Source organism: Narcine bancroftii, chromosome 14 (genome assembly GCF_036971445.1).
Source record: "Narcine bancroftii isolate sNarBan1 chromosome 14, sNarBan1.hap1, whole genome shotgun sequence".
Taxonomy (NCBI): Eukaryota; Metazoa; Chordata; class Chondrichthyes; order Torpediniformes; family Narcinidae; genus Narcine; species Narcine bancroftii.
The window spans coordinates 44,253,831-44,278,702 of record NC_091482.1 but is presented as its reverse complement, the minus strand read 5'-3'; the positions used below and the strand labels follow the sequence as shown (position 1 = coordinate 44,278,702).

At 43.9% G+C, this 24,872-nt stretch overlaps 1 protein-coding gene across 3 annotated transcripts in view; it reads left to right on the top strand.

Moving 5' to 3' along the window:
• Window positions 1–24,872, top strand: part of LOC138749500 (E3 ubiquitin-protein ligase NEDD4-like) — a 266,638-nt gene that overhangs the window by 59,852 nt on the left and 181,914 nt on the right. For all 3 annotated transcript variants that reach the window (XM_069910912.1, XM_069910911.1, XM_069910913.1), the window contains exons 3-4: window positions 1,907–1,985; window positions 4,346–4,384. In XM_069910912.1, coding sequence (XP_069767013.1) covers window positions 1,907–1,985; window positions 4,346–4,384 — 118 coding nt within the window. The remainder of the gene's footprint in view (window positions 1–1,906; window positions 1,986–4,345; window positions 4,385–24,872) is intronic.

The following is a 24,872-nucleotide window of genomic DNA, read 5'->3' as shown; positions in this document are numbered from 1 at the left end:
GCTCCACCCCGACCCCCCCTGAGCTCCACCCCGACCCCCCCTGAGCTCCACCCCGACCCCCCCTGAGCTCCACCCCGACCCCCCCTGAGCTCCACCCCGACCCCCCCTGAGCTCCACCCCGACCCCCCCTGAGCTCCACCCCGACCCCCCCTGAGCTCCACCCCGACCCCCCCTGAGCTCCACCCCGACCCCCCCTGAGCTCCACCCCGACCCCCCCTGAGCTCCACCCCGACCCCCCCTGAGCTCCACCCCGACCCCCCCTGAGCTCCACCCCGACCCCCCCTGAGCTCCACCCCGACCCCCCCTGAGCTCCACTCCGACCCCCCCTGAGCTCCACCCCGACCCCCCCTGAGCTCCACCCCGACCCCCCCTGAGCTCCACCCCGACCCCCCCTGAGCTCCACCCCGACCCCCCCTGAGCTCCACCCCGACCCCCCCTGAGCTCCACCCCGACCCCCCCTGAGCTCCACCCCTACCCCCCTGAGCTCCACCCCGACCCCCCCTGAGCTCCACCCCGACCCCCCCTGAGCTCCACCCCGACCCCCCCTGAGCTCCACCCCGACCCCCCCTGAGCCCCACCCCTACCCCCCTGAGCCCCACCCCTACCCCCCTGAGCCCCACCCCTACCCCCCTCTGAGCCCCTCCCCTACCCCCCTCTGAGCCCCTCCCCTACCCCCCTCTGAGCCCCTCCCCTACCCCTCTCTGAGCCCCACCCCTACCCCCCCTGAGCCCTGCTACAACTGCCCCTCAGCCCCATCACTACACCCCCTTTCAGCCCCATCACTACACCCCCTTTCAGCCCCATCACTACACCCCCTTTCAGCCCCATCACTACACCCCCTTTCAGCCCCATCACTACACCCCCTTTCAGCCCCATCACTACACCCCCTTTCAGCCCCATCACTACATCCCCTTTCAGCCCCATCACTACACCCCCTTTCAGCCCCATCACTACACCCCCTTTCAGCCCCATCACTACACCCCCTTTCAGCCCCATCACTACACCCCCTTTCCGCCCTGCTTAGTGTTCGCCACTACCCTACCTTTAGGTGCTCCGCCACTACCCCTTGTTCAGTACTGCCACTAATTCCCCCCACACCGCTGCCTCTAACCCCCCCCCCCACACACCCTGCTCAGCGCCACCACTACCCCCTCTCCCCCTAGTGCTGTTGTATGGGGGGGAGGGGGAGGTGGTGGTGCTCGGGAGGTGGCCTTGAGGCCAAGGGGGTGGCAGCCTGAAAACTTTGCGAACCACTGATTTACATTGAGCACAAGAAGATGATAGATGGCGAAATTGTAAGTGCGTCTTGTCTCCTGTACGTCCATATAAATATTTGCTATTTGCAAAGATGTCAGTAATAGTTGAATTTGCCTCTTCCAATTCATTGCCCCATATTACTCTTTTGGAGCAGTTTAGTCTGAGTGCTTGTGATTATATTTTCTCATAACAAATAGAAAGGGGGATCTTGTTTAGTTCAGTGTAACTTTTAAAGTATATTGGGACTATTTCCTAAAGATCAACAACTTTTAACTGAATCTCCATGCAAATTGAAGCTATGGACAAAATTTTGAGTTGCCAATGCATTGCTTGTAATTGGGATACACAAAGGTTTAATTCAAGAATCAATTATACAATTGAAGTGTTTGTAGTTTAATGGTAAACTATTATTTACAACATGTCCAACCAGAAGGATGAATATTGTTCTGAGGATATTGAGTTTTTGTGCTCATTAAACATGTCTCTATAACAGGAAAAAAAATCCTCCGTACAAAGCGTTCTTCGTGATTTGGGACAAGAGTTGATATTTTAGTATCTCGCAGAAATTTGTTGCTTTTATTATGCAGAGCACAAAGAATTGTGCCATTGTATCAAGAGAAATGTTCACCTTTTTCTCTTCTTTTTGCAGTGATCCATATGCTAAAGTGACTCTGTATGATACAATGAAAGGAGATCTCACTAGCATTCAAACCAAAACAATCAAGAAGGTGGGTAGAAGCAAATGTTTCCAAAATTAAGAGGATCACAGTGTTTAAAATAAGTGACCAAAATGGAAAAAAAATGGTGCTAGGAAAATAACGCATGTGTACACTTCAATTGCTAATGTAAAGATACATAACCAATATTTTGGGCTTGAGCCCTTCATCAAGGTATTGTACCTTAATGAAGGGTTCAATCCCAAAAGGATTGTGTATCTTTATCTTTGCTATAAAAAGAGCCAGCTCTTCAGCGCTTGACGTCCTGCTTTGCGGAAACTGCCAAAGTGTTTGGCCTGGAAGTCGGCCTGGAAGTCAGCCTGAAGAAAACTGAGGTCCTCCATCAGCCAGCTCCCCACCATGACTACCAGCCCCCCTCACATCTCCATCGGGCACACAAAACTCAAAACGGTCAACCAGTTTACCTATCTCGGCTGCACCATTTCATCAGACAATGAGATAGATAATGAGATAGACAACAGACTCGCCAAGGCAAATAGCGCCTTTGGAAGACTACACAAAAGAGTCTGGAAAAACAACCAACTGAAAAACCTCACAAAGATAAGCGTATACAGAGCCGTTGTCATACCCACACTCCTGTTTGGCTCCGAATCATGGGTCCTCTACCGGCATCACCTACGGCTCCTAGAACGCTTCCACCAGCGTTGTCTCCGCTCCATCCTCAACATCCATTGGAGCGCTTTCATCCCTAACGTCGAAGTACTCGAGATGGCAGAGGTCGACAGCATCGAGTCCACGCTGCTGAAGATCCAGCTGCGCTGGGTGGGTCACGTCTCCAGAATGGAGGACCATCGCCTTCCCAAGATCGTGTTATTTGGCGAGCTCTCCACTGGCCACCGTGACAGAGGTGCACCAAAGAAAAGGTACAAGGACTGCCTAAAGAAATCTCTTGGTGCCTGCCACATTGACCACCGCCAGTGGGCTGATATCGCCTCAAACCGTGCATCTTGGCGCCTCACAGTTTGGCGGGCAGCAACCTCCTTTGAAGAAGACCGCAGAGCCCACCTCACTGACAAAAGGCAAAGGAGGAAAAACCCAACACCCAACCCCAACCAACCAATTTTCCCCTGCAGCCGCTGCAACCGTGTCTGCCTGTCCCGCATCGGACTTGTCAGCCACAAATGAGCCTGCAGCTGACGTGGACTTTTACCCCCTCCATAAATCTTCGTCCGCGAAGCCAAGCCAAAGAAGTAAAGTGCACTATTTGACCTGTTGGAGTTTCTTCAGCATTGTGCTTTTACTTCAATCACAGTGTTTGCAGACTTTTGTGTTTTACTCCTGCAGCTACTAATGTTACCCAGTGGATCTAATGCTTACGAGTGTCCACTGTCCCTGGCATTGCTGTGCTCTGTAAAACACGAAAGTCTTCAGATAATGTGACTGAAATAGAAACACGGAGATGCTGGAGGAACTTGCTGTGAGACCGGCTAAGTTCCTCGAACATCTGTGTTTTTACTGCTGTACTCTGTGATCAGTAATTCCTTTCATGTGCATGTATGTAGATGTTTTGCAATGCCATTAACATAAACCAAAGGAAAACCCATTGAAGAGAGGGTGAGCCGGCTCCTTCATGGATCCTGATTTCCCACAAGAACCTTGACAGTATAAGTAAGCTATGTTGGTCTTTGAGAAATCCTGAATCAAGATGGAAACATTTGCCAGAGTCCTTTGCACTGCTCGGCATCCCATATTTTTTCATTTCCATTGATATTAACCAAAGTTTGCAGAAAGCAGTACAATTTAAATTATTCATCTTGTTGGCATTTTCCAAAATTAATTTTGATCATTGGAAATTAATCTCTTTTCCCAATTTTCATTTTATATTTGTGTATGCTTGCCTGTCATACTTCTCCATGAACATATTTACCACGCCTGCACAAACTAGCTAGGGTATAACTTATCTTTCTATCACTTCTGCACCCCTCGTCTTGGCAGAGGAACTTTAACTAACTACTTCTCTGCTTTGCTGTTGAACATAAAGTGGAGTTGTGATACACAGATAACAATAATTTGACAATAATGTTCTACATCTTTTCACTGAAATGGATACTGCTGACTTTGAGGGCCAACGAACCTGTACTGTTCTATATTCTATGGCTTTGTGAATGATGATCACCAGGAATTTAAAAGAAATACTTTTTCTGAAGAAGTTCTCCAGGTGCCATCAAACAATTGAAATGCAAGTTTCTTCAATCTGAAATGTTCACTCTTTTCATCCTTCCAAGGATGCTGCTGGACCTCATTATTTATTAGACATTTAAAAAAGTATTTTTGTATTTTGTTTGGGAATAGATACGTATTTACATATATTTTTTAAAAATCACATTAAATGCTTTTGTTTCTTGTCTCAGACCTTGGATCCAAAGTGGAATGAAGAATTTTACTTCAGAGTAAGTACAGTTCATTTAGTTCACTTTTGTACATTAGAAATGTAAAGCATTAAGAATGCATGTTCTCCTTGCTGTGAATAGAGCAGAAGAAAAATGATTAAATTGTCTTGTATCACATGCTTTGATATACGGTCTAAATGCCATAACCTGTTACAAAACCAAATCCGGTAAAGTAGCAGATGGCAAAGCTTCTGTCCCAGAGGAACTCGCATTCTAAGCCTGATTTGAAGACTGTAACAGCAAAGAACCACCCCTCTGCACCCCCACATCCTCTGATGATCCCATCCTGTCCGTATCTGAGGATGATGTGCGTGCTGCCTTCGGGAGAGTGAATCCGAGGAAAGCATCCAGCCCAGATGGAGTACCTGGCCGAGTATTAAAAATCTGGGCTGACCAACTTATCAAGGTACTTGCGGATACCTTCAATATCTAACTCTGGCAGGGCGTGGTACCAACCTGTTTCAAACGGGCATCAATCATATAAGTGCCCAAGAAGAGTGCAGTAACCTGCCTTAATGACTATCGACCAGTAGCATTTACGTCAACAGTGATGAAGTGTTTTGAAAGGCTGGTGTTGAAGCATATTATCTCCTGTCTGAAGTGGTGATATGGATACATTCCAGTTTTCCTATTATAGTAATAGGTCTACGGTAGATACCATCTCACTGGCTCTAAACAAAGCCCTGGAACACCTGGACAGCAAAGATGCATACATCAGGATGCTCTTTATTGACTACAGTTTGGCATTTATCACCATCATCCCCTCAAAACTGATCAGTAAACTCCAAGACCTGGGAGTTAATGCCCCACTGTGTAATTGTCCTCACCTCCTGACCACAATCAGTGAGGATTGTTAAGAACTTTTCCACAATCTCCATCGGTACCAGAGCACCACAGGACTGTGTTCTTAGCTCTATATCTACAACTGTGTGGCTTGGTATGACATTAACACCATCTACAAATTGGCTGATGAGACTAGTGGGTTGTATAAAGGAAGGGAATGAGTTAGGATACAGAATGGAGATTGAAAACTTGCCTGAATGGTGCAACGACAAGCTTGCACTCAATGTCTCCAAAACTAAGGAGATGATTATTGACTTCAGGAAGGGAAAGCCAGAGGTATACAATCCAGTGATCATTGGGGGATCAGAGATGGAGAGGGTGAGCAAATTTAAGTTCTTTGGAGTCACTATCTTGGAGAGTCCTTCCTGGACCCAACACACCAATGGCATCACGAAGAAACCACATCAGCAGCTTTACTTCCTCAGGAGTTTGCTGAAGTTTGGTATGACATCAGAAGCCCTGGCAAATTTCTACAGAGGTGTGCTGACCGGCTACATCATGATCTGGTATGGAAACACCGATACCCTGAGTGTAAAGCCCTCCAAAAAGTAGTTAACCCAGCCCAGGAACACTAGGCAAAACCTTCCCTACTATTTGAGTATATTTACTGGGAGCGCTGCCATCAGAGAGCAGCAGCAATCATCAAAGACCCTCACCGCCCAGCACATGCTCTGTTCTTACTGCTTGCTGCCTTACTGGGAGCGCTGCCATCAGGAAAGAGGTATAGGTGACACAAGACTCATGCCACCAGGTTCAGGAACAGCTGCTACCCCTCTACCATCAGACTCCTCAACGACAAACTCAATCAGAGGCTCATTTAAGGACTCTTACTTATGCACTTTATTGATTTTTTGTTTACATTTGCTATCTGTTTACAGTTTTTTGTTTACATGTTTACGCTGGGTACACTTTTTTTTGCACTACCAATTAGTGGTAATTCTGCTGCGCCCGCAGGAAAAAGGAATCTAAAGGTTGCATGTGATGTCCTGTATGTACTCTGACAATCAAGCTGAAACAAATCTAAATCTAAAAAAAAGCTTTGTGTTATCCAGGCAAGTAAACCAATGCAGTTGTACAACAGTACAAAGAAGAAAAACAATAGTGCAGAGAATAGTGTAATACACAAAATATAGATCTTTGAATATTATTGCCCATGGTGTTTTATATAAATCTCTTCAACAATCTAACCCTCCCGACCTCACACCCATAACCCTCGATTTCTCTTACATCTATGTGCTGTTCTAAGAGTCTTTTAAATGTCTCCCTTGCACCAGCCTCCATAACCAAATCAGATGTGCAGATGCTGGGATATGGTGCTGGAGAAGCTCAGCAGGTCACGCAGTATTACAGAAATCAAAAGGCAATTACTGTTTCGTTTTGGGCCTGAGCCCTTCTTCAGAACTCTCTGACTACAGAATTTCTACAGCCACCAGATCCTGCATCTGGACACATAGTTTACCAAAGAGGAATCAATTTTGACTGATGGGTGGTTCGATCAAGAGCCTGATTGGGTTTAAACAAGAAAGTTTTCAGTCTTTGGAGTCAAGTGCAATACAATAATGTAGTTGAGAAATTCAACAGGTCATGCAGCATCTATCGGAAGTAAAAGGTAACCAATGTTTTGGCCCTGAGCCCTTTGGCAAGAGATGAATAAAAAGCAGACTGGAAGCAGAAAGGTGAGCCCTTTTGCCCTGTCTGTGGCAACAAGGACCTACCAGTGGCCAACCATTTAAATTCTACCCATCGTTGCCATACTGACATGTCTGTCCATTATTTTTTGCACTGCCAAACCAAGGCTACCTGCAAATTGGAGGAACAACCTCTAATATTTTGTGTGGGCACTCTCCAACCAGATGGCATTAACATCAACTTCTCCAGTTTCCATTAAACCCCTCCCCTGAGTCTCTCTCTTTTCCTATCCCTCTGTCTCCTTTCCAGTCAGAGAGATATCCCCTCCCCCTATCACTTCTCTGCTCTTCTACCCTCACACCCATACTGATTGAGTTTTTTGAAGATGTGACTAAAAATGTTAATAAATGTAGATCTTGTATATATGGATTTCAGCAAGACATTCGATAAGGTTCCACATGGTAGGCTGCTCTGCAGCCATTAAATCACGGTATCCAAGGAGAGAGACCAAAATGGATAGAAAATTGGCTTTAATTTAGATGAAAACGTACATGGAATGATTACCCAGTTTGTAGGTAATCAGCATATTGGCCTTCTTCAGTCAGAGTATTGAGTAGAGAAGTTGGGAGGTTATATTGCAATTGTATAAGACATTGAGGAGGCCCCATTTTGAGCATTGTGTTCAGTTTTGGTCACCATACTACAAGAAAGATATTGTCAAGGTGGAGAGGATATTGCCAGGACTTAGGGGCTTGAGCTTCAGGGAGAGGTTGAGCAAGTTGGGGCTTTATTCCTTGGAGTGCTGAAGGATGAGGAGTGATCTCATAGAGGTGAACAAAAACATGAGAGGAATAGATTGGGTGAATGCAAAGAGTTATTCGTCAGTGCACTGGAATCACTAACCTGAGAATGCAAGTTTAAGTTGAGGGGAGAGAAATTTAACAGGAACCTGAGGGGTAACTTTTTGTGTGTGGAGCAGGTGGTTGAGGCAGGCACTATTGCAATGGTTAAAATATTTGGAGAGCTAAGGGCCAAACACAGGCAGGTGGGCCATTTTGGTCTGCACTTTGTTCCACACCTTTAAATGTAAAAAAATAATTTAATGTCATTTAACTGGTTTCATTATTATTATTGAACTTGCTAAGTTGAATACCAGGAGAGTGCCACAAGGACTCTGTTACTTTTTAATGCTTTAAAATGGATGTGAAAATACAGTTGGGTTTTGTAACTTTTTATATTAATAGCATTAATAATTTTTATTGTTGGCTGACTGCTTATCATGCTGTGTGAGTGTATGTAAAATGTAGTCGTGTTGGAGAAAGATTTACTAAAATATTTACTAAAAAGAAATGTGTACAAAATTCTGCTTAAGTGTTCAGTGAAACTTAGCTTTGTGAAAGGAAAATCGCGTACAACCAGTTTATTGGAATATTTTGAAGGGGATTGTTGGATACATGAGAGGATTTCCAGTAGGCAGATGGTCGATGGCACGAATGACCTAATTCTGCGCCTCTGTCTTATGGTCTCAGCAGCAGCTGATGTCAGACTACTCATTTTGAAGCTGCCCGCAAAATTCCTCTTTGTTTCATGTGGATATCCTGCTGAGAATTTCTTTGGATGATATTCTGATGATCACAGCTGAGGTTCTGGTTAATGGAGGGCCTTGGAAGGTGCAAATTCAGTTAGGCCTAAATAAGACCACACACAGAAACACGGCAAAGAAATTGAAGATTGGACCACTATGCCTATCTTGACTGTTGAATGTAGGGGGCAAAAAACCGTATTTATTCTGAATGACCATGACCATCAGAAACATCGAAACATTGTTTAAAAAAATTAATCAATCCATAAAAAGTTAGTCCTGAAAAATTAAAACACTTGAAAGCTTCTAAAAATTAAAACAGTTTAACTTCCTCATTGACCAAGTTCAACTAACCAGTCCATGCATCGTAGTTAGGCCAGAAAGCGAAGATAGAGAAAGAAGATCTAGATTTGGGGATTATTTGGTGGGGTCTGCTGCAGAGCCAGGTCTAACAATGACATTGAAAAGACATTTGGGCAGGTACATGGCAGGGAGGGGTAAGTATGATCCAGGTCAAATGCATGCACACCAACTCAGATATGCAACTTGGTTGGCACGGATAATATGGGCCAAAGGGCCCACTTCTCTGTTCAGCTCTGTGACTCCAAGAGAAGAGGGATTCAAAACCAAATAGGTGATCTGAACATAATGTTGTGGCTCAGATTATGTCTCAATTGGTTCAGCGTTGACCTTAATTAAAAATAAGCATTAATCTGATCAGGTAAATGTGGTATGCTAATTCTTTATATTAATGGAAGTTCTTGTTCTGTACATTCATTTACTTGCTGTATATATTTTAAAGTTATGGTCCTCTCATTGAGATGGTTCATTGTCAATTCAGAAATCTGATGGTGATGGGGAAGAAGCTGTTTTTGTGCTGTTGCGAGTTTGTATTCAGGCTCCTGTACTCCTGGTAGCAGTGAGAAGTGGGCATGGTCTGCGTGGTGGGGGTCCTTGATGACAGAGGCTGCTTTCCTGTAGACATCCTTAATGGAGTGAAGACTGATCCCCATGATGACGCTGGCAAAGATCACAACTCACTGTAGCCCTTTCCTGTCCTCTGCATTGGCACCTCCATACCAGAACAATGATACTCTCCACAGTACATCTGTAGAAAATTTTGAGAGTCTTTGGTGACCTATCAAATCTCCTCAAACTCCTAATTGAAGTATAACTGCTGGCTAGCCGCCTTCATGATTGCATCGACATGAAGGCCCCAGGATAGAGCTTGAGATGTTGTCACCAGGAAATAAGTTATTTTAGCTTTCCATTGCTGACCCTTCATCGAGAACTGGTTTGTGTTCTCCTGGTTTCCCCATCCTGAAGTCTACAACCATTTCCTTTGTTTTCCTAATGTTGACCTATCTCATTCCTGTACTCTTCTTCATTGCTGTCTGATTCTGCCGATGACCATGGTATCGTCAACAAATTTGTAGATGGCATTTGAATTGTGCCGAGCCACACAGTCATGGGTGCAGGGAGAGTAGAACAGTGGGTATTGCATGCAACTGTGAGGTGTGCCTGTGTGGATTGTCAGTGAGGAGGGGACATTGTTTCCAATTCTTACTGACTGTATTGCCAATGAAGGATCCAGTTACAGAGGGAGGTGCAAAGGCCCAGGTTTTGAAGTGTGCTGACCAGTACTGAGGGTATGATGGTGTTGAAAGCTGGACTGTTGTTGATGAAAAGCAGCCTGATGCAAGTCTAGGTGATGCAGAGCTGAGTGGAGAGCTAGTTAAATTGCAACTGCTGTGGAGCAATTATGGCGGTAGGCGAATTGCAGTAGGACCAGATCTTTACTTGCGTGTGTGTTAATTCTCGCCATGACCACCCTCTCAAAATATTTAATCACTGTAGATTAGAACGTTGTCAGGGTTGGGGGGGTGGGGGGGGGGGGTGGAAAGATACCGCAGCGCAGCAAGACTGCTTTGAGACCACAGACTGGAGTTGTTTCAGGAAGGTGGCCACCTATCATGGTCATGTAAACATAGAAGAGTACATGAGCTCAGTTACTGGCTACATCAGCAAACAAATTGAAGATGTCACTTAAGTTCAAATGCTTTGCAACCAGAGTGAACCAGACACTGTTGGATGAAAAGATCTGGGCTCTTCTCAGAGCTCGTGATGCTGCCTTTAGGACAGAGTGTACAGCGGCATTAAGATCAGCCAGGGCAATCCAAAAGGCAAAGCAGGTGCACACACAGAAGATCTACTGACAGCTGTGTGACACTGGCCACATGAGGCACATGTGGCAAGGGATCAAGACTTGTATAGATCACAAGTCAACCTTGCGAGTTAAGGACAATGACGCCTAAGCTCTATGTCCCCTTGATGAACGGGCCCCCTGCATAGCTGCGGCTCAGGTGAGGAGAACCCTGTCCAACGTGAACCCAAACAAGGTGACAGGACCAGACAACATACTGGTTAGTACTGAAGATCTGTGCAGACCAATTGATGGAGGTTTTTACAGACATCTTCAAAACCTCACTGCTGCAGTCCATCGTTCCCACGTGGTTCAAGACAGCCACCCTCATCCTGGTACCCAAGTGGATGACAATAACAGACCTATGGTACTGACCTCCACCATTATGAAATGCTTTGAGTTTCTGGTGATGGAATGTATCAAAGCACACCTCCCAGAGTCACTGGACCCATTTCAATTCTCCTATAGAGCAAACTGTTCCACAGACAATGCTATAGCCTTGTCACTTCACCGTGTCCTGGCCCACCTGGGGAATGATGCCTCATACGCCAGGCTGCTGTTCATTGACTGCAGCTCGACGTTTAATACAATAATTGCTCAGAGACAGGTGGAGAAGCTGTCCTTGCTTTGACTCAACCTCCCTTTTTGTAACTGGATCCTGGACTTACTAACAGAAAGACCACAGTCTGCCCTGGTCAGTAGCAGATTATTGAGCACTGGTGCACCTCAGGACTGTGAGCCCAGCCCTCTCCTGTTCATTGCAGCTCCAACAGTGTCATCAAGTTTGCAGATAACATATCAGCAACTTTGATGAATTGCACAAAAGAGAAAATCATGTGAAATGGTGCGAAAGTCTCATCTTGGACAAGACAAAGGAGATGGTTGTGGACTTCAGGAGGACCAGGAACGACCACCTTCCACTGCACATCAACAACGCTCTTCTACAAAGTGGAGAGCACTAAGTTCCTTGGAATTCCCATAACTAGTGACCCATAGTGAACACTCAACATCTCCTCACTTATCAGGAAGGCGCCACAGCGACTGCACTACTGGTCACCATCAACCTTCTATGGGAACTCTAGAGAGAGTGTCCTGGCTGGTTGCATCAGTGTGATATGGTTGCTGCAGAGAAATGGATCGAGGTCAATTCACAGGACCATAAGAGTGGCAGAGAGGATCACTGGAGTCTCCCCCAACCCCCTGCGCTTCCCCCTCCTCAACATGAAGGTTCAAACCAAGGAATGAAAATGAGAACAAATATAATTTGACGAGGAACTGGGAATTTCTTTTACTCTCAATAGTATTCGCCAGAGATTAGTGTGACAAGACTGGAAATGTTGGATGCTGCATCTTAATCTGATAAAGTGCTGATGCTGTGAAGGAACCTGCGTCTTTAAGCATGATGTTTGAGATAAACACTGGTTTTTGATGATTTGTCACCCAATCTTTTCATTCCCTCTTCAGACCACCTGCAGTTTTTAACCTCAAAAATATTTGGTTTTCAGATCAATGTCCTTTCATCTTCTCTGTCCACACATTTCCAACATCTGCAGTGTTTTGCTTTTGGGTGGTGCTGTGTTGTTTTTAACTCTGGGAATACAGTCTGTAATTTGAAAGATTGTCAAGCCTTTCCTTTTGTGGATCTTCTAACTTTCTGGCCTTGTATTTTTCTGAAGCATGTAAACTTTCCAGGAATTTGACCGAATGGAAATTTTGGTCCAGAAAGATTCCACTCAATTGGAATGATCTGGCTTGGCATGATGTGTGGTGGTAATTGGCATAGCAGATCAAAGCAGATGGATGTTAAATTTAATGTGGTGCATTTTATTTGAAGATTAATTTGCAAATATTGTAAAGAGGGAAATTAGTTGACTCCTTCATAGTCCAAGGTTTATACAAAGGCCTGTGTTTTTACTATTCTTTTCAGAGTTAACAGACTGACTGAAATTTAACTGCTCATAAATGAACCACAGAACCTTCCAAGATGGGGACTGTGTACTACTAATCCAAATTTATTGTCCTCCCCATACAGTGTTAAATATTCAGCTTCACAATTTAAGATTAATTCTTTGCCAATGCAGTCTCAAAGTGCTTTGAGAAAGGAATTCTCCGACCAAGCATCTTCCAAAAATGCCCCGTCGTATGGTTGTTTATAAAGGGCTGTGGTTAATATTTAGTAGTTCTATATTTTTAATTCTGGTTGAAGGACTTTTTTGTGAAAAGAGCCAATAATTTTACAATGAATTATTGCAAGAACTAACGTCTTATAAGTAGTAAAATTATTTGTAACAGAATGGTAAATAAATTAAGTCTCTTGTGTAACCTGAAACGATGTGACCATTTAAATGCAAGTAGGTTTTTTTCCACTGAGGTCAGGTGAGATACAAACCAGAGAACATGGGTTAAGGGTGAAAGGGGAGAACTTTAGGGGGAAAAATTGGAGGAATTTCTTCACACAGAGGGTGGTAAGAGTGTGGATTGAACTGCTTGATGAAGTGGTGAATGTGGGTTTAATTTTTGACATTTATGAAAAATTTGGACAGGTACATGGATGGGAGGGGTATGGAGGGCTATGGGCTGGGTCCAGGACGGTGGTACTAGGCAGAATAATAGTTTTGCTCAGACTAGAAGGGCAGCATAGCCTATTTTCTGTGCTGCAATCACCTATGATTTTCTGGAGTCATAGTCACGTCCTTTGACCTAACCTGTCCACGTCGACCAAAATGTCCAACCGACTCTAGTTGGCCCATATCCCACTGAATCCATCCTCTCCAAATATTCGTCCAAATGTTTCTAAAACATTGCAATAGAACCTGGCTCATCTTCCTCCTCTGGCAACTTGTTCCATGCACCCACCACCCTCGACGCAAATTTTTTTTAGAAAGTCAACTGTCATGTTCTTGTTAAATCTCTCCCCCATCACCTTAAACCTGTCTCTTCTGGTTATTGATTGCCTTGGTCTGGGCAAAAGACTCTATTCTTTCACCCATTCTATCCCCTTCATGATTTTGTACAATTTAATGAAATCATCCCTCTACTTCAAGGAATAAAGCTCTCGCCTGCTCAAACTCTCTGCATAGCTCCTGGCAACATCTTTGAAAATTTTCTGCGCACTTTCTCTAGCTGAACAACTTCTTTCCTATAACTGGTGATCAAAACTGAACAGAATACTCCAAATGTAGTCTCACCAATGTCTTATACAACTGCAGCATGACCTCTCATCCTTGGTACTCTGTACCCTGAATGATGAACACCAATGTGGTGAAAACTCTTTTGACCACCCTATGTACCTCTGACACCATACTTTGAGATCCTTCTGCTCTCCAACACTCCTCAGATCCCAACCATTGACTCTGTAGGTCCTACATGTATTAGACTTACCAAAATGCAACACCTCATATTTCACTATATTAAATTCAATCAATAAAACCATCTGACCCATCAAGTCTGCCCCGCTGTTCCATCATGGATGATTTGCTATCCTTTTTCAGCTTCATTCTCCCGTACTTCTATTGCCTCCATAATCTCTTCAGTATCCCTGGGATGTAATCCATCTGGACCAGGTGATTAATCCACCAGACTTTTTAACTTCCTCATTACCTTCTCCTGATTAATAGAGACAGAACCCACTTCCACCCATTGGTACTTTAAAATGTCTGGCATCTTCCACAGTGAAAACAGATGCAAAATACTTATTGAGTCTATCCGCCATTTTGTTGGACCCCCCCCATTACTATGTCCCAGTGTATTTTTCCAATAGTCCTATGCCCACCTTTGCCTATCTTTTGCTCTATATATCTATAAAAACATATTAAGTTACTGACCAGCTTACCTTTGTATTTCACCATTTCTCTCATTTTAATTCAGTTGCCTTCAGACAGCTTTTAAAAACATCCCAATCAAAGACATCATATCCAATCCTGAGATTCTTTAGGACAGTTCCCCATATATGAAGCACTTGGGACCAGATGTTGTTCGGTTTTGGGTTTTTTGGATTTACAGAACAAAACCGAAAAAACCCAAAAAAGCTTAGTAGCATCAGCAGAATACTTGTATCAACTCGTGCATAAGCAGAAATAAACTATTTAATACCTACCTAAAAAATTATCTCTGTCACCAGCCGGTCTCTGACTACGGTCCCCGCTCCTGCCCGGGAGCCCGAGGTCCCCGCTCCTGCCCGGGAGCCCGAGGTCCCCGCTCCTGCCCGGGAGCCCGAGGTCCCCGCTCCTGCCCGGGAGCCCCGCTCCTGCCCGAGGTCCCCGCTCCTGCCCGGGAGCCCCGCTCCTGCCCGAGGTCCCCGCACCTGCCCGAGGTCCCCGCTCCTGCCCGAGGTCCCCGCTCCTGCCCGAGGTCCCCGCTCCTGCCCGAGGTCCCCGCTCCTGCCCGAGGTCCCCGCTCCTGCCCGAGGTCCCCGCTCCTGCCCGAGGTCCCCGCTCCTGCCCGAGGTCCCCGCTCCTGCCCGAGGTCCCCGCTCCTGCCCGAGGTCCCCGCTCCTGCCCGAGGTCCCCGCTCCTGCCCGAGGTCCCCGCTCCTGCCCGAGGTCCCCGCTCCTGCCCGAGGTCCCCGCTCCTGCCCGAGGTCCCCGCTCCTGCCCGAGGTCCCCGCTCCTGCCCGAGGTCCCCGCTCCTGCCCGAGGTCCCCGCTCCTGCCCGAGGTCCCCGCTCCTGCCCGGGGTCCCCGCTCCTGCCCGGGAGCCCGAGGTCCCCGCTCCTGCCCGGGGTCCCCGCTCCTGCCCGGGAGCCCGAGGTCCCCGCTCCTGCCCGGGAGCCCGAGGTCCCCGCTCCTGCCCGGGAGCCCGAGGTCCCCGCTCCTGCCCGGGAGCCCGAGGTCCCCGCTCCTGCCCGGGAGCCCGAGGTCCCCGCTCCTGCCCGGGAGCCCGAGGTCCCCGCTCCTGCCCGGGAGCCCGAGGTCCCCGCTCCTGCCCGGGAGCCCGAGGTCCCCGCTCCTGCCCGGGAGCCCGAGGTCCCCGCTCCTGCCCGGGAGCCCGAGGTCCCCGCTCCTGCCCGGGAGCCCGAGGTCCCCGCTCCTGCCCGGGAGCCCGAGGTCCCCGCTCCTGCCCGGGAGCCCGAGGTCCCCGCTCCTGCCCGGGAGCCCGAGGTCCCCGCTCCTGCCCGGGAGCCCGAGGTCCCCGCTCCTGCCCGGGAGCCCGAGGTCCCCGCTCCTGCCCGGGAGCCCGAGGTCCCCGCTCCTGCCCGGGAGCCCGAGGTCCCCGCTCCTGCCCGGGAGCCCGAGGTCCCCGCTCCTGCCCGGGAGCCCGAGGTCCCCGCTCCTGCCCGGGAGCCCGAGGTCCCCGCTCCTGCCCGGGAGCCCGAGGTCCCCGCTCCTGCCCGGGAGCCCGAGGTCCCCGCTCCTGCCCGGGAGCCCGAGGTCCCCGCTCCTGCCCGGGAGCCCGAGGTCCCCGCTCCTGCCCGGGAGCCCGAGGTCCCCGCTCCTGCCCGGGAGCCCGAGGTCCCCGCTCCTGCCCGGGAGCCCGAGGTCCCCGCTCCTGCCCGGGAGCCCGAGGTCCCCGCTCCTGCCCGGGAGCCCGAGGTCCCCGCTCCTGCCCGGGAGCCCGAGGTCCCCGCTCCTGCCCGGGAGCCCGAGGTCCCCGCTCCTGCCCGGGAGCCCGAGGTCCCCGCTCCTGCCCGGGAGCCCGAGGTCCCCGCTCCTGCCCGGGAGCCCGAGGTCCCCGCTCCTGCCCGGGAGCCCGAGGTCCCCGCTCCTGCCCGGGAGCCCGAGGTCCCCGCTCCTGCCCGGGAGCCCGAGGTCCCCGCTCCTGCCCGGGTGCCCGAGGTCCCCGCTCCTGCCCGGGTGCCCGAGGTCCCCGCTCCTGCCCGGGAGCCCGAGGTCCCCGCTCCTGCCCGGGAGCCCGAGGTCCCCGCTCCTGCCCGGGAGCCCGAGGCAACTTCTTCGATGTGGCACCACACCGGATGTTGAGAATGGAATCCCTGTCACTGACTCAAGCTGAAGCCGATGCTAAAGACTTGTATCCAGCTCTGCTTGGCATCTTCCCAGCCAAAAGCATATTTTTTTTTACTGTTGTTGTAATCAAACAGATGCCAACAGAACATCAGAGCGCCACATGGGAAAGTCAGGTGGTGAATTTTTTTCAACTTGTGATGTCATGTCAGTGCTTAAAAAAAATTAAAATTTTTGATGTTTTTGGTATTCAGAACTTTGGATATGGGGAACTGAACCTGTAATTGTAAACTGCACTCAAGAAAAAAAAATGCAAACAAATGAGAAATTTAACAAAGAAAGGAACGTAAACTGTGCAATAAAAAAAGGTAATAAATAATTTGCAAAGTCCTGAAATGAGTCTCCGTATTTGTTGTTGAGGAGTCTGATGGTGGAGGGGTAGCAACTGTTTTTGAACCTGGTGGTGCAAGTCTTGTGGCATCAATACCTCTTTCCTGATGGAAGCAGCTAGAACAGCGTGTGCTGGATGATGTGGATCCTTGATGATCACTGCTGCTGACAGCAGCGTTCCCTGTAAACCTTCTCAATGGTCGGTAAGGTTTTGTCTGTGATAGCCTGAGCTGTGTCCACTACTTTTTGCAGGGCCTTCTGAACAGAAGTGTTGGTGCCCCCATACTAGACTGTGATGCAGCCAATAAGTACACTTTCCACTACACATCTGTAGATATTTGCTTAGGCTTCCAATGTCATATTGACTGTTTGAAAACTCTTGAGGAAGTAGAGACGCTGCTGTGCTTTCTTCATGATGACATTAGTATATTGGGTCCAGGAAATGTCCTACTATAGTGCCTCCCAGTAATTTAGGACTCCCTCTAGCTTCCCACTAACTTTTGCTATATTGTATGTCCTCTTTTTTACTGAAATTGTCTTTGGCCTTCCTTGTCATCCATAGTTGTCTCATCGTCCCTTTGAGAATGCACCTTCATCTTTGCGATAAAATTTCTCCTGTGCCCTCTAAGTAAAGCTCAAAAACTCCAGCCACTGCTGCTTACCGTCATCCCTGCCATTGTCTGCTTCCAATTATCTTTGGCCAGCTCCTCTCTCATACCTCTGTGGTTCCCTTTATTCCACAGCTATACTGATACATACGATTTTGTTTTTTTATTTCAAACTAGGTCGATTTCTATAATTTTATGATCGCTGCCTTTTAAGAGCTCCTTTACTTTAAGCTCCTTTATCAAATCTGGTTCATTACACAACATTCAATCCCGAATTGTCTTTTCCTTAGCTCAGCCACAAGTTGCTCTAAAAAGCAGTCCTATAAATTCCTTCTCTTGGGATTCTGCACCAATCTTATTATCCCAACCAACCTATATATTTGAAATCCCCCACAACGACTGTAACATTGCCCTTTTCACATTTGTTTTCTACCTCCCACTGGAATTTGCATGCCATCCCCTGGCTACTGTTGGGAGCTCTCTATGTAACCCCCATTGGGGTCTTTTACCGATGCAGATTATTAACTCTACACACAGGGATTCAACATCCTCTGATCCTATGTATTCATCAACTCATTGTTTATAAATTTTCAACCCCTCTATTCATGGAATGCTTCATGCAATGGCAATTCTTTTTTTTTTAATTTTTATAATTTTTTATTTTTCACACCATAAATCACATTAACCATGATACACATTTTTTCCTTTTCACACATATACAATGTCATTTTCTCCCCCCCCCTCCTCCCCTCCCACCCTCCCCACCTCCCCCCATCCTTCCATTTAAGGTATAAAATCTAGGATACATTAAACCAGTCAGACAATGTTGTCATTCAATAAAAATACACCAGAAATTCCACTGAGTCCATTCTTTTCATTTCCTTTTCCTTCCGTTAACTTAGGTAGTGATTGTCCCTGGTAGGTTTTCGCTATTGTGTTTAATATAAGGCTCCCATATTTGTTCGAATACTTCAATATTATTTCTTAAACTATATGTTATTTTTTCTAATGGAATACATTTATTCATTTCTATATACCATTGTTGTATTTTCAAATTATCTTCCAATTTCCAGGTTGACATAATACATTTTTTTGCTACGGCTAGAGCTATCTTAACAAATCTTTTTTGTGCATCCTCCAAATCAATTCCAAATTCTTTGTTTTTTATGTTACTTAGGAGAAAGATCTCTGGATTCTTTGGTATATTGTTTTCTGTTATTTTATTTAATATCTGATTGAGATCTTCCCAAAATTTTTCTACTTTTTCACATGTCCAGATTGCATGAATTGTTGTTCCCATTTCTTTTTTACATCGAAAACATCTATCAGATACTGTTGGGTCCCATTTATTTAACTTTTGAGGTGTAATGTATAGCCTGTGTATCCAGTTATATTGTATCATACGTAACCTCGTATTTATTGTATTTCTCATCGTTCCAGAGCATAACTTCTCCCATGTTTCCTTTTTTTATCTTTATATTTAAATCCTGTTCCCATTTTTGTTTAGTTTTACCATTTGTTTCCTCATTCTCCTTTTCTTGCAGTTTAATATACATATTTGTTATAAATCTTTTGATTATCATTGTATCTGTAATCACATATTCAAAGTTACTTCCCTCTGGCAAACTCAAACTGCTTCCTAATTTATCCTTCAAGTAGGATCTCAATTGGTAATATGCCAGTCCTGTATCTTGAGTTATATTGTATTTATCTTTCATTTGTTCAAAGGATAATAATCTATTTCCTGAAAAACAATTTTCTATTCTTTTAATCCCTTTTTTCTCCCATTCTCTAAAGGAAAGGTTATCTATTGTAAAAGGGAGTAACTTGTTTTGCGTCAATATTAGTTTTGGTAATTGATAATTTGTTTTATTTCTTTCTACATGAATCTTCTTCCAAATATTGAGTAGATGATGTAATACTGGAGAACTTCTATGTTGTACCAATTTTTCATCCCATTTATATAATATGTGTTCAGGTGTCTTTTCCCCTATTTTATCTAATTCTAATCTAGTCCAATCTGGCTTTTCCCTTGTTTGATAAAAATCTGATAGGTATCTTAATTGTGCGGCTCTATAATAATTTTTAAAGTTTGGCAGTTGTAAGCCTCCTTGTTTATACCATTCTGTTAATTTATCTAGTGCTATCCTCGGTTTCCCCCCTTTCCATAAAAATTTCCTTATTATTTTCTTTAACTCCTTGAAGAATTTTTCTGTCAGTTGTATTGGCAATGCCTGAAATAGGTATAATATCCTTGGAAAAATGTTCATTTTAATACTGTTTATCCTTCCCCTTCCTATTAGTGTTAATGGTAAATCTTTCCAATGCTCTAAATCATCCTGTAATTTTTTCATTAGTGGATAATAATTGAGTTTATATAGTTGGCCGAGATTTTTGTTTATTTGTACACCTAGGTATCTTATTGCTTGCATTTGCCATCTAAATGGTGATTCTTTCTTAAATTTGGAGAAATCCGCATCATTCATAGGCATTGCTTCACTTTTATTTACGTTGATCTTGTAACCCGACACTTCTCCATATTCCTTCAATTTCTTATATAATTCTTTTATTGATAGTTCTGGTTCTGTTAAGTATACTATAACATCATCCGCAAATAAACTGATTTTATATTCCTTGTCTTTTATTTTTATCCCTTTTATATTATTTTCTGTTCTTATCAATTCTGCTAGTGGTTCTATAGCTAACGCAAACAATAAAGGTGATAGTGGGCATCCCTGTCGTGTTGACCTGCTTAAGTTAAATTGCTTTGATACATGTCCATTTACTGTCACTTTCGCTAATGGTCCCTTATATAATGCTTTAATCCAATTAATATACTTCTCCGGTAAACTGAATTTTTGCAATACTTTGAACAAATAATTCCATTCTACTCTGTCAAAGGCCTTCTCTGCGTCTAAAGCAACTGCTACTGTTGGTGCTTTATTCCCTTCTACTGCATGAATTAAGTTAATAAATTTACAAATATTGTCTGTTGTGCGTCTTTTTTTGATAAATCCAGTTTGGTTTGGATTTACCATTTTCAGTACATACTCTGCTAATCTGTTTGCTAATAGTTTAGCTATTATCTTATAATCTGTGTTAAGTAAAGATATTGGTCTATATGATGCTGGTGCGAGTGGATCTTTCCCTTGCTTTAGTATTACTGTAATTATTGCTGTTTTACATGATTCTGGTAAGCTTTGCGTTTTATCAATCTGGTTGATTACTTCCAGGAGGGGCGGAATTAATAAGTCTTTAAATGTTTTATAGAATTCTATTGGGAATCCATCCTCTCCTGGTGTCTTATTATTTGGTAATTTTTTTTATTATCTCTTGTATTTCTACTATTCCAAATGGCTCCGTTAATTTATTTTGTTCCTCTATTTGTAGTTTTGGTAGTTCAATTTTAGTTAGAAATTCATCTATTTTCCCTTCTTTCCCTTCGTTTTCAGTTCGGTATAATTGTTCATAGAATTCTCTAAAGTTTTCCTTAATTTCTTTTGGATTATATGTAATTTGTTTATCTTTTTTCCTTGATGCCAATACCATTTTCTTAGCTTGTTCTGTCTTAAGCTGCCATGCTAGGATTTTGTGCGTTTTTTCCCCTAGTTCATAATATTTCTGTTTTGTCTTCATTATATTTTTCTCCACCTTATATGTTTGTAGTGTTTTATATTTTATTTTTTTTATCCGCCAATTCTCTTCTTTTAGTTATATCTTCCTTCATTACTAATTATTTTTCTATATTTACTATTTCCCTTTCCAACTGCTCTGTTTCCTGATTATAGTCCTTCTTCATCTTGGTTACATAACTTATTATTTGCCCTCTAATGAATGCTTTCATTGCATCCCACAGTATAAACTTATCTTCCACTGATTCCGTATTTATTTCAAAATACATTTTAATTTGTTTTTCAATAAATTCTCTAAAATCCTGCCTTTTAAGTAACATGGGGTTTAATCTCCATCTATACATTCTTGGAGGGATGTCCTCTAACTTTACTGTCAATATTAAGGGTGAATGGTCCGATAGTATTCTAGCTTTATATTCTGTTTTTTTTACTCTATCTTGCATACGAGCTGATAACAAAAATAGGTCTATTCTTGAGTATGTTTTATGTCTAGCCGAGTAATATGAATATTCCTTTTCCTTTGGGTGTTGTTTCCTCCATATATCCAAAAGTTGCATTTCTTCCATCGATTTAATTATAAATTTGGTTACTTTGTTCTTTCTGTTAATTTTTTTCCCAGTTTTGTCCATATTTGAATCCAAATTCAGGTTGAAATCCCCTCCTATTAATATGTTCCCTTGCGTATCTGCTATCTTCAAAAAATATCTTGCATAAACTTTTGATCTTCTTCGTTAGGTGAATATACATTGAGTAGATTCCAAAACTCTGAATATATCTGACATTTTATCATTACATATCTCCCTGCTGGATCTATTATTTCCTCTTCTCTTTTAAATGGCACATTTTTACTAATTAATATAGCTACTCCTCTTGCTTTTGAATTATACGATGCTGCTGTTACGTGTCCTACCCAATTTCTCTTTAATTTCTTGTGCTCCAATTCAGTTAAATGTGTTTCTTGCACAAATGCTATATCAATTTTTTCTTTTTTCAGTAAATTTAGCAGTGTCTTCCTTTTAATTTGGTTATGTATTCCATTAATATTTAAAGTCATATAGTTCAACGTAGCCATTTTATACTTTGTTTATCTTCCCTTTCCGTTTCTCCATCATTACCTTTCCTTCTTATCCATTTCTGTTTTCTTGTTTTGAATCCTTTATAAGACAACATTCCTAAAACATCAAACATTTTCCTTATTCTCCTATTTAAAACTCCTTTAGCCCCAATCCCCCCTTCCCCTCCTGAGTTGTCCTTTATCCCTTGTCGGACAACCACATCTCCCCTCTCCATTTGGATTTGCGAATTCACTCGCAAGCGTCAGCTGATTTTGCAGTGACCGTAACACCCCCCCACCCAGCCCCCCCAGAAAAGATTTCACTTTTCATATGTGACAAAGGTCACTCTTTTAATTCCCTCCTTATTCCCTCTATTCCTTTTCCTTCCCTTATTAATTCTTGTCTATACTATCTATATTTTCCTCTAAATACGGATACATTCATGTATGCACATTATACATATACACACATATACCTCTTTACCCACATACATATAAATCGTGGTCATTTTTACTCTTATTACATGTCTTCATCTCTCTGTTTGTTTTGTAGTTGTTCTGCAAATTTCCTTGCTTCCTCTGGATCCGAGAATAGTTTTTTTCCATAAGATCGTTTTCGATGTTTTGAACTCCTTCCTCTTCTTCAGGAGTTCAAAACTTATGTCTTTTTAGTTCGCAGTCTTTTGTACTCTCGTTACACGTCTTCATCTCTCAGTCTATTTTGTAATTGTTCTGCAAATTTTCGTGCTTCCTCTGGATCCGAGAATAGTCTGTTTTGTTGTCCTGGAATAAATATTTTCAATACCGCTGGATGCTTTAGTATAAATTTATACCCTTTCTTCCATAAAATCGCCTTTGCTGTATTGAACTCCTTTCTCTTCTTCAGGAGTTCAAAACTTATATCTGGATAAATGAAGATTTTTTGCCCTTTGTACTCCAGTGGCTTATTGTCGTCTCTTACTTTTTCCATTGTTTTCTCCAGTACCTTTTCTCTTGTAGTATATCTTAGGAATTTTACTAAAACAGATCTTGGCTTTCGTTGTGATTGTGGTTTAAAGGCCAATGCTCTATGTGCCCTTTCTATTTCCATTTCTTGCTGTAGTTCTGGACATCCTAGGATCCTAGGGATCCAATCTTTTATAAACTCTCTCATATTCTTGCCTTCTTCATCTTCCTTAAGGCCCACTATCTTTGTTATTTCTTCTGTTATAATTTTCCATTATATCTATTTTCTGAGCTAACAGTTCTTGTGTCTCTTTAACTTTTTTATTAGATTCCTCTAATTTCTTTTTTAAGTCCTCTACCTCCACTTCTACTGCTGCTTCTCGTTCTTCCACCTTGTCCATTCTTTTTCCCATTTCTGATAAGGTCATATCTATTTTATTCATTTTCTCTTCTGTATTGTTTATTCTTCTTCTTAAATCATTAAATTCTTGCGCTTGCCATGCTTTAAATGACTCCATGTATTCTTTAATAAGAGAAAGTATATCCTTTATCTTGCCTTTCCCTTCTTCTTCTATTTCACTGTACTCTTCCTCTTCCTCTTCTTCTTCCTCTGGGTTGGCCATCTGTTGTTTCTTTGTTGCCCTTTTCTTCTCTTCTTTCTTGTTTTCGTTGTCTTCTATGTTCTCCTCTTGCTGCAGGTGTTCTGCAGCTGTCATTGCCGGCTGTGGAGATCGACTCCCCTGCTGGTCACCCCTCCCGTCGGTGTGTTTTTTTTCATGCGCATTGCGCACTTTTGCAATGGCAATTCTTCATGTGTGAACATTGACAATAAACCCAGCAAACAACAAAAAGCTGCTAGAACTCCAAGGATCAGGCAGCACCCATAGGTCAAAATCCAAGTTTCAAGTCAGGTCCCTTTATCGTCACTGAATCCCTCAAACTGCTCATTGTTTTCTCAAGATTTCAGCATCTGCAGTTTCGGTGCTTTTCTGTTCCTGTTTGAGATGCCATCTGGAGCACTTTGTCGAAGAAAGCCACTGGTCCATGCCTTTCTGCGACTACAGCTGAAGTCAATGAGAGCTCAGCTTCTGGGCTTGAAATTGAATGGGGGAAACCATGTGGTCTGCAGTATTAATCTTGTCCTTCAAGCTGTCAGTGGCTATCAGTCCTCGTTCTGTAGGCTTCTCAGGTGGCAAAAATCTTGAGGCATGCATCAGATTTGGCAAGCAGCCTAAAAGGGCAAGTTTTCATGAGTTGACTAATTTGGATTCACTTGCTGTGAGCTTATGCTTTTCTGATTTGAAACTCACTTTGTAGCAGATGGCATTTAATTCGACGTGAAGACAAATTACATCTTATCTGTAGAGACAGACAGGAGACTGGAGCAATTTGGCTATCAAGCAGCATCAGTGGGAGAAAAGGAATGGTTGATGTTTCAAGCCAAAGCCCTTTATGGAAACTTTATTGCCTTGTGATACCTTGTATAACTTTCAGAACTTTTGATGGACTCATCCATTCTCTGTGTTTCCTCAGTTTTTGAGCCTCCACAAATGGGAACCATTTATCTTTCCCAAACTTGTTTATATCCTTAATAATTTGAAATGTCTTTCTCTGATCACTTTGTGACCAATTTTCCAAGGGGAGCAATTGGCTTTAAAAAAAAAGAGCAAGAATGGATTTTTAATATTTATGGTTTAGAAAGCA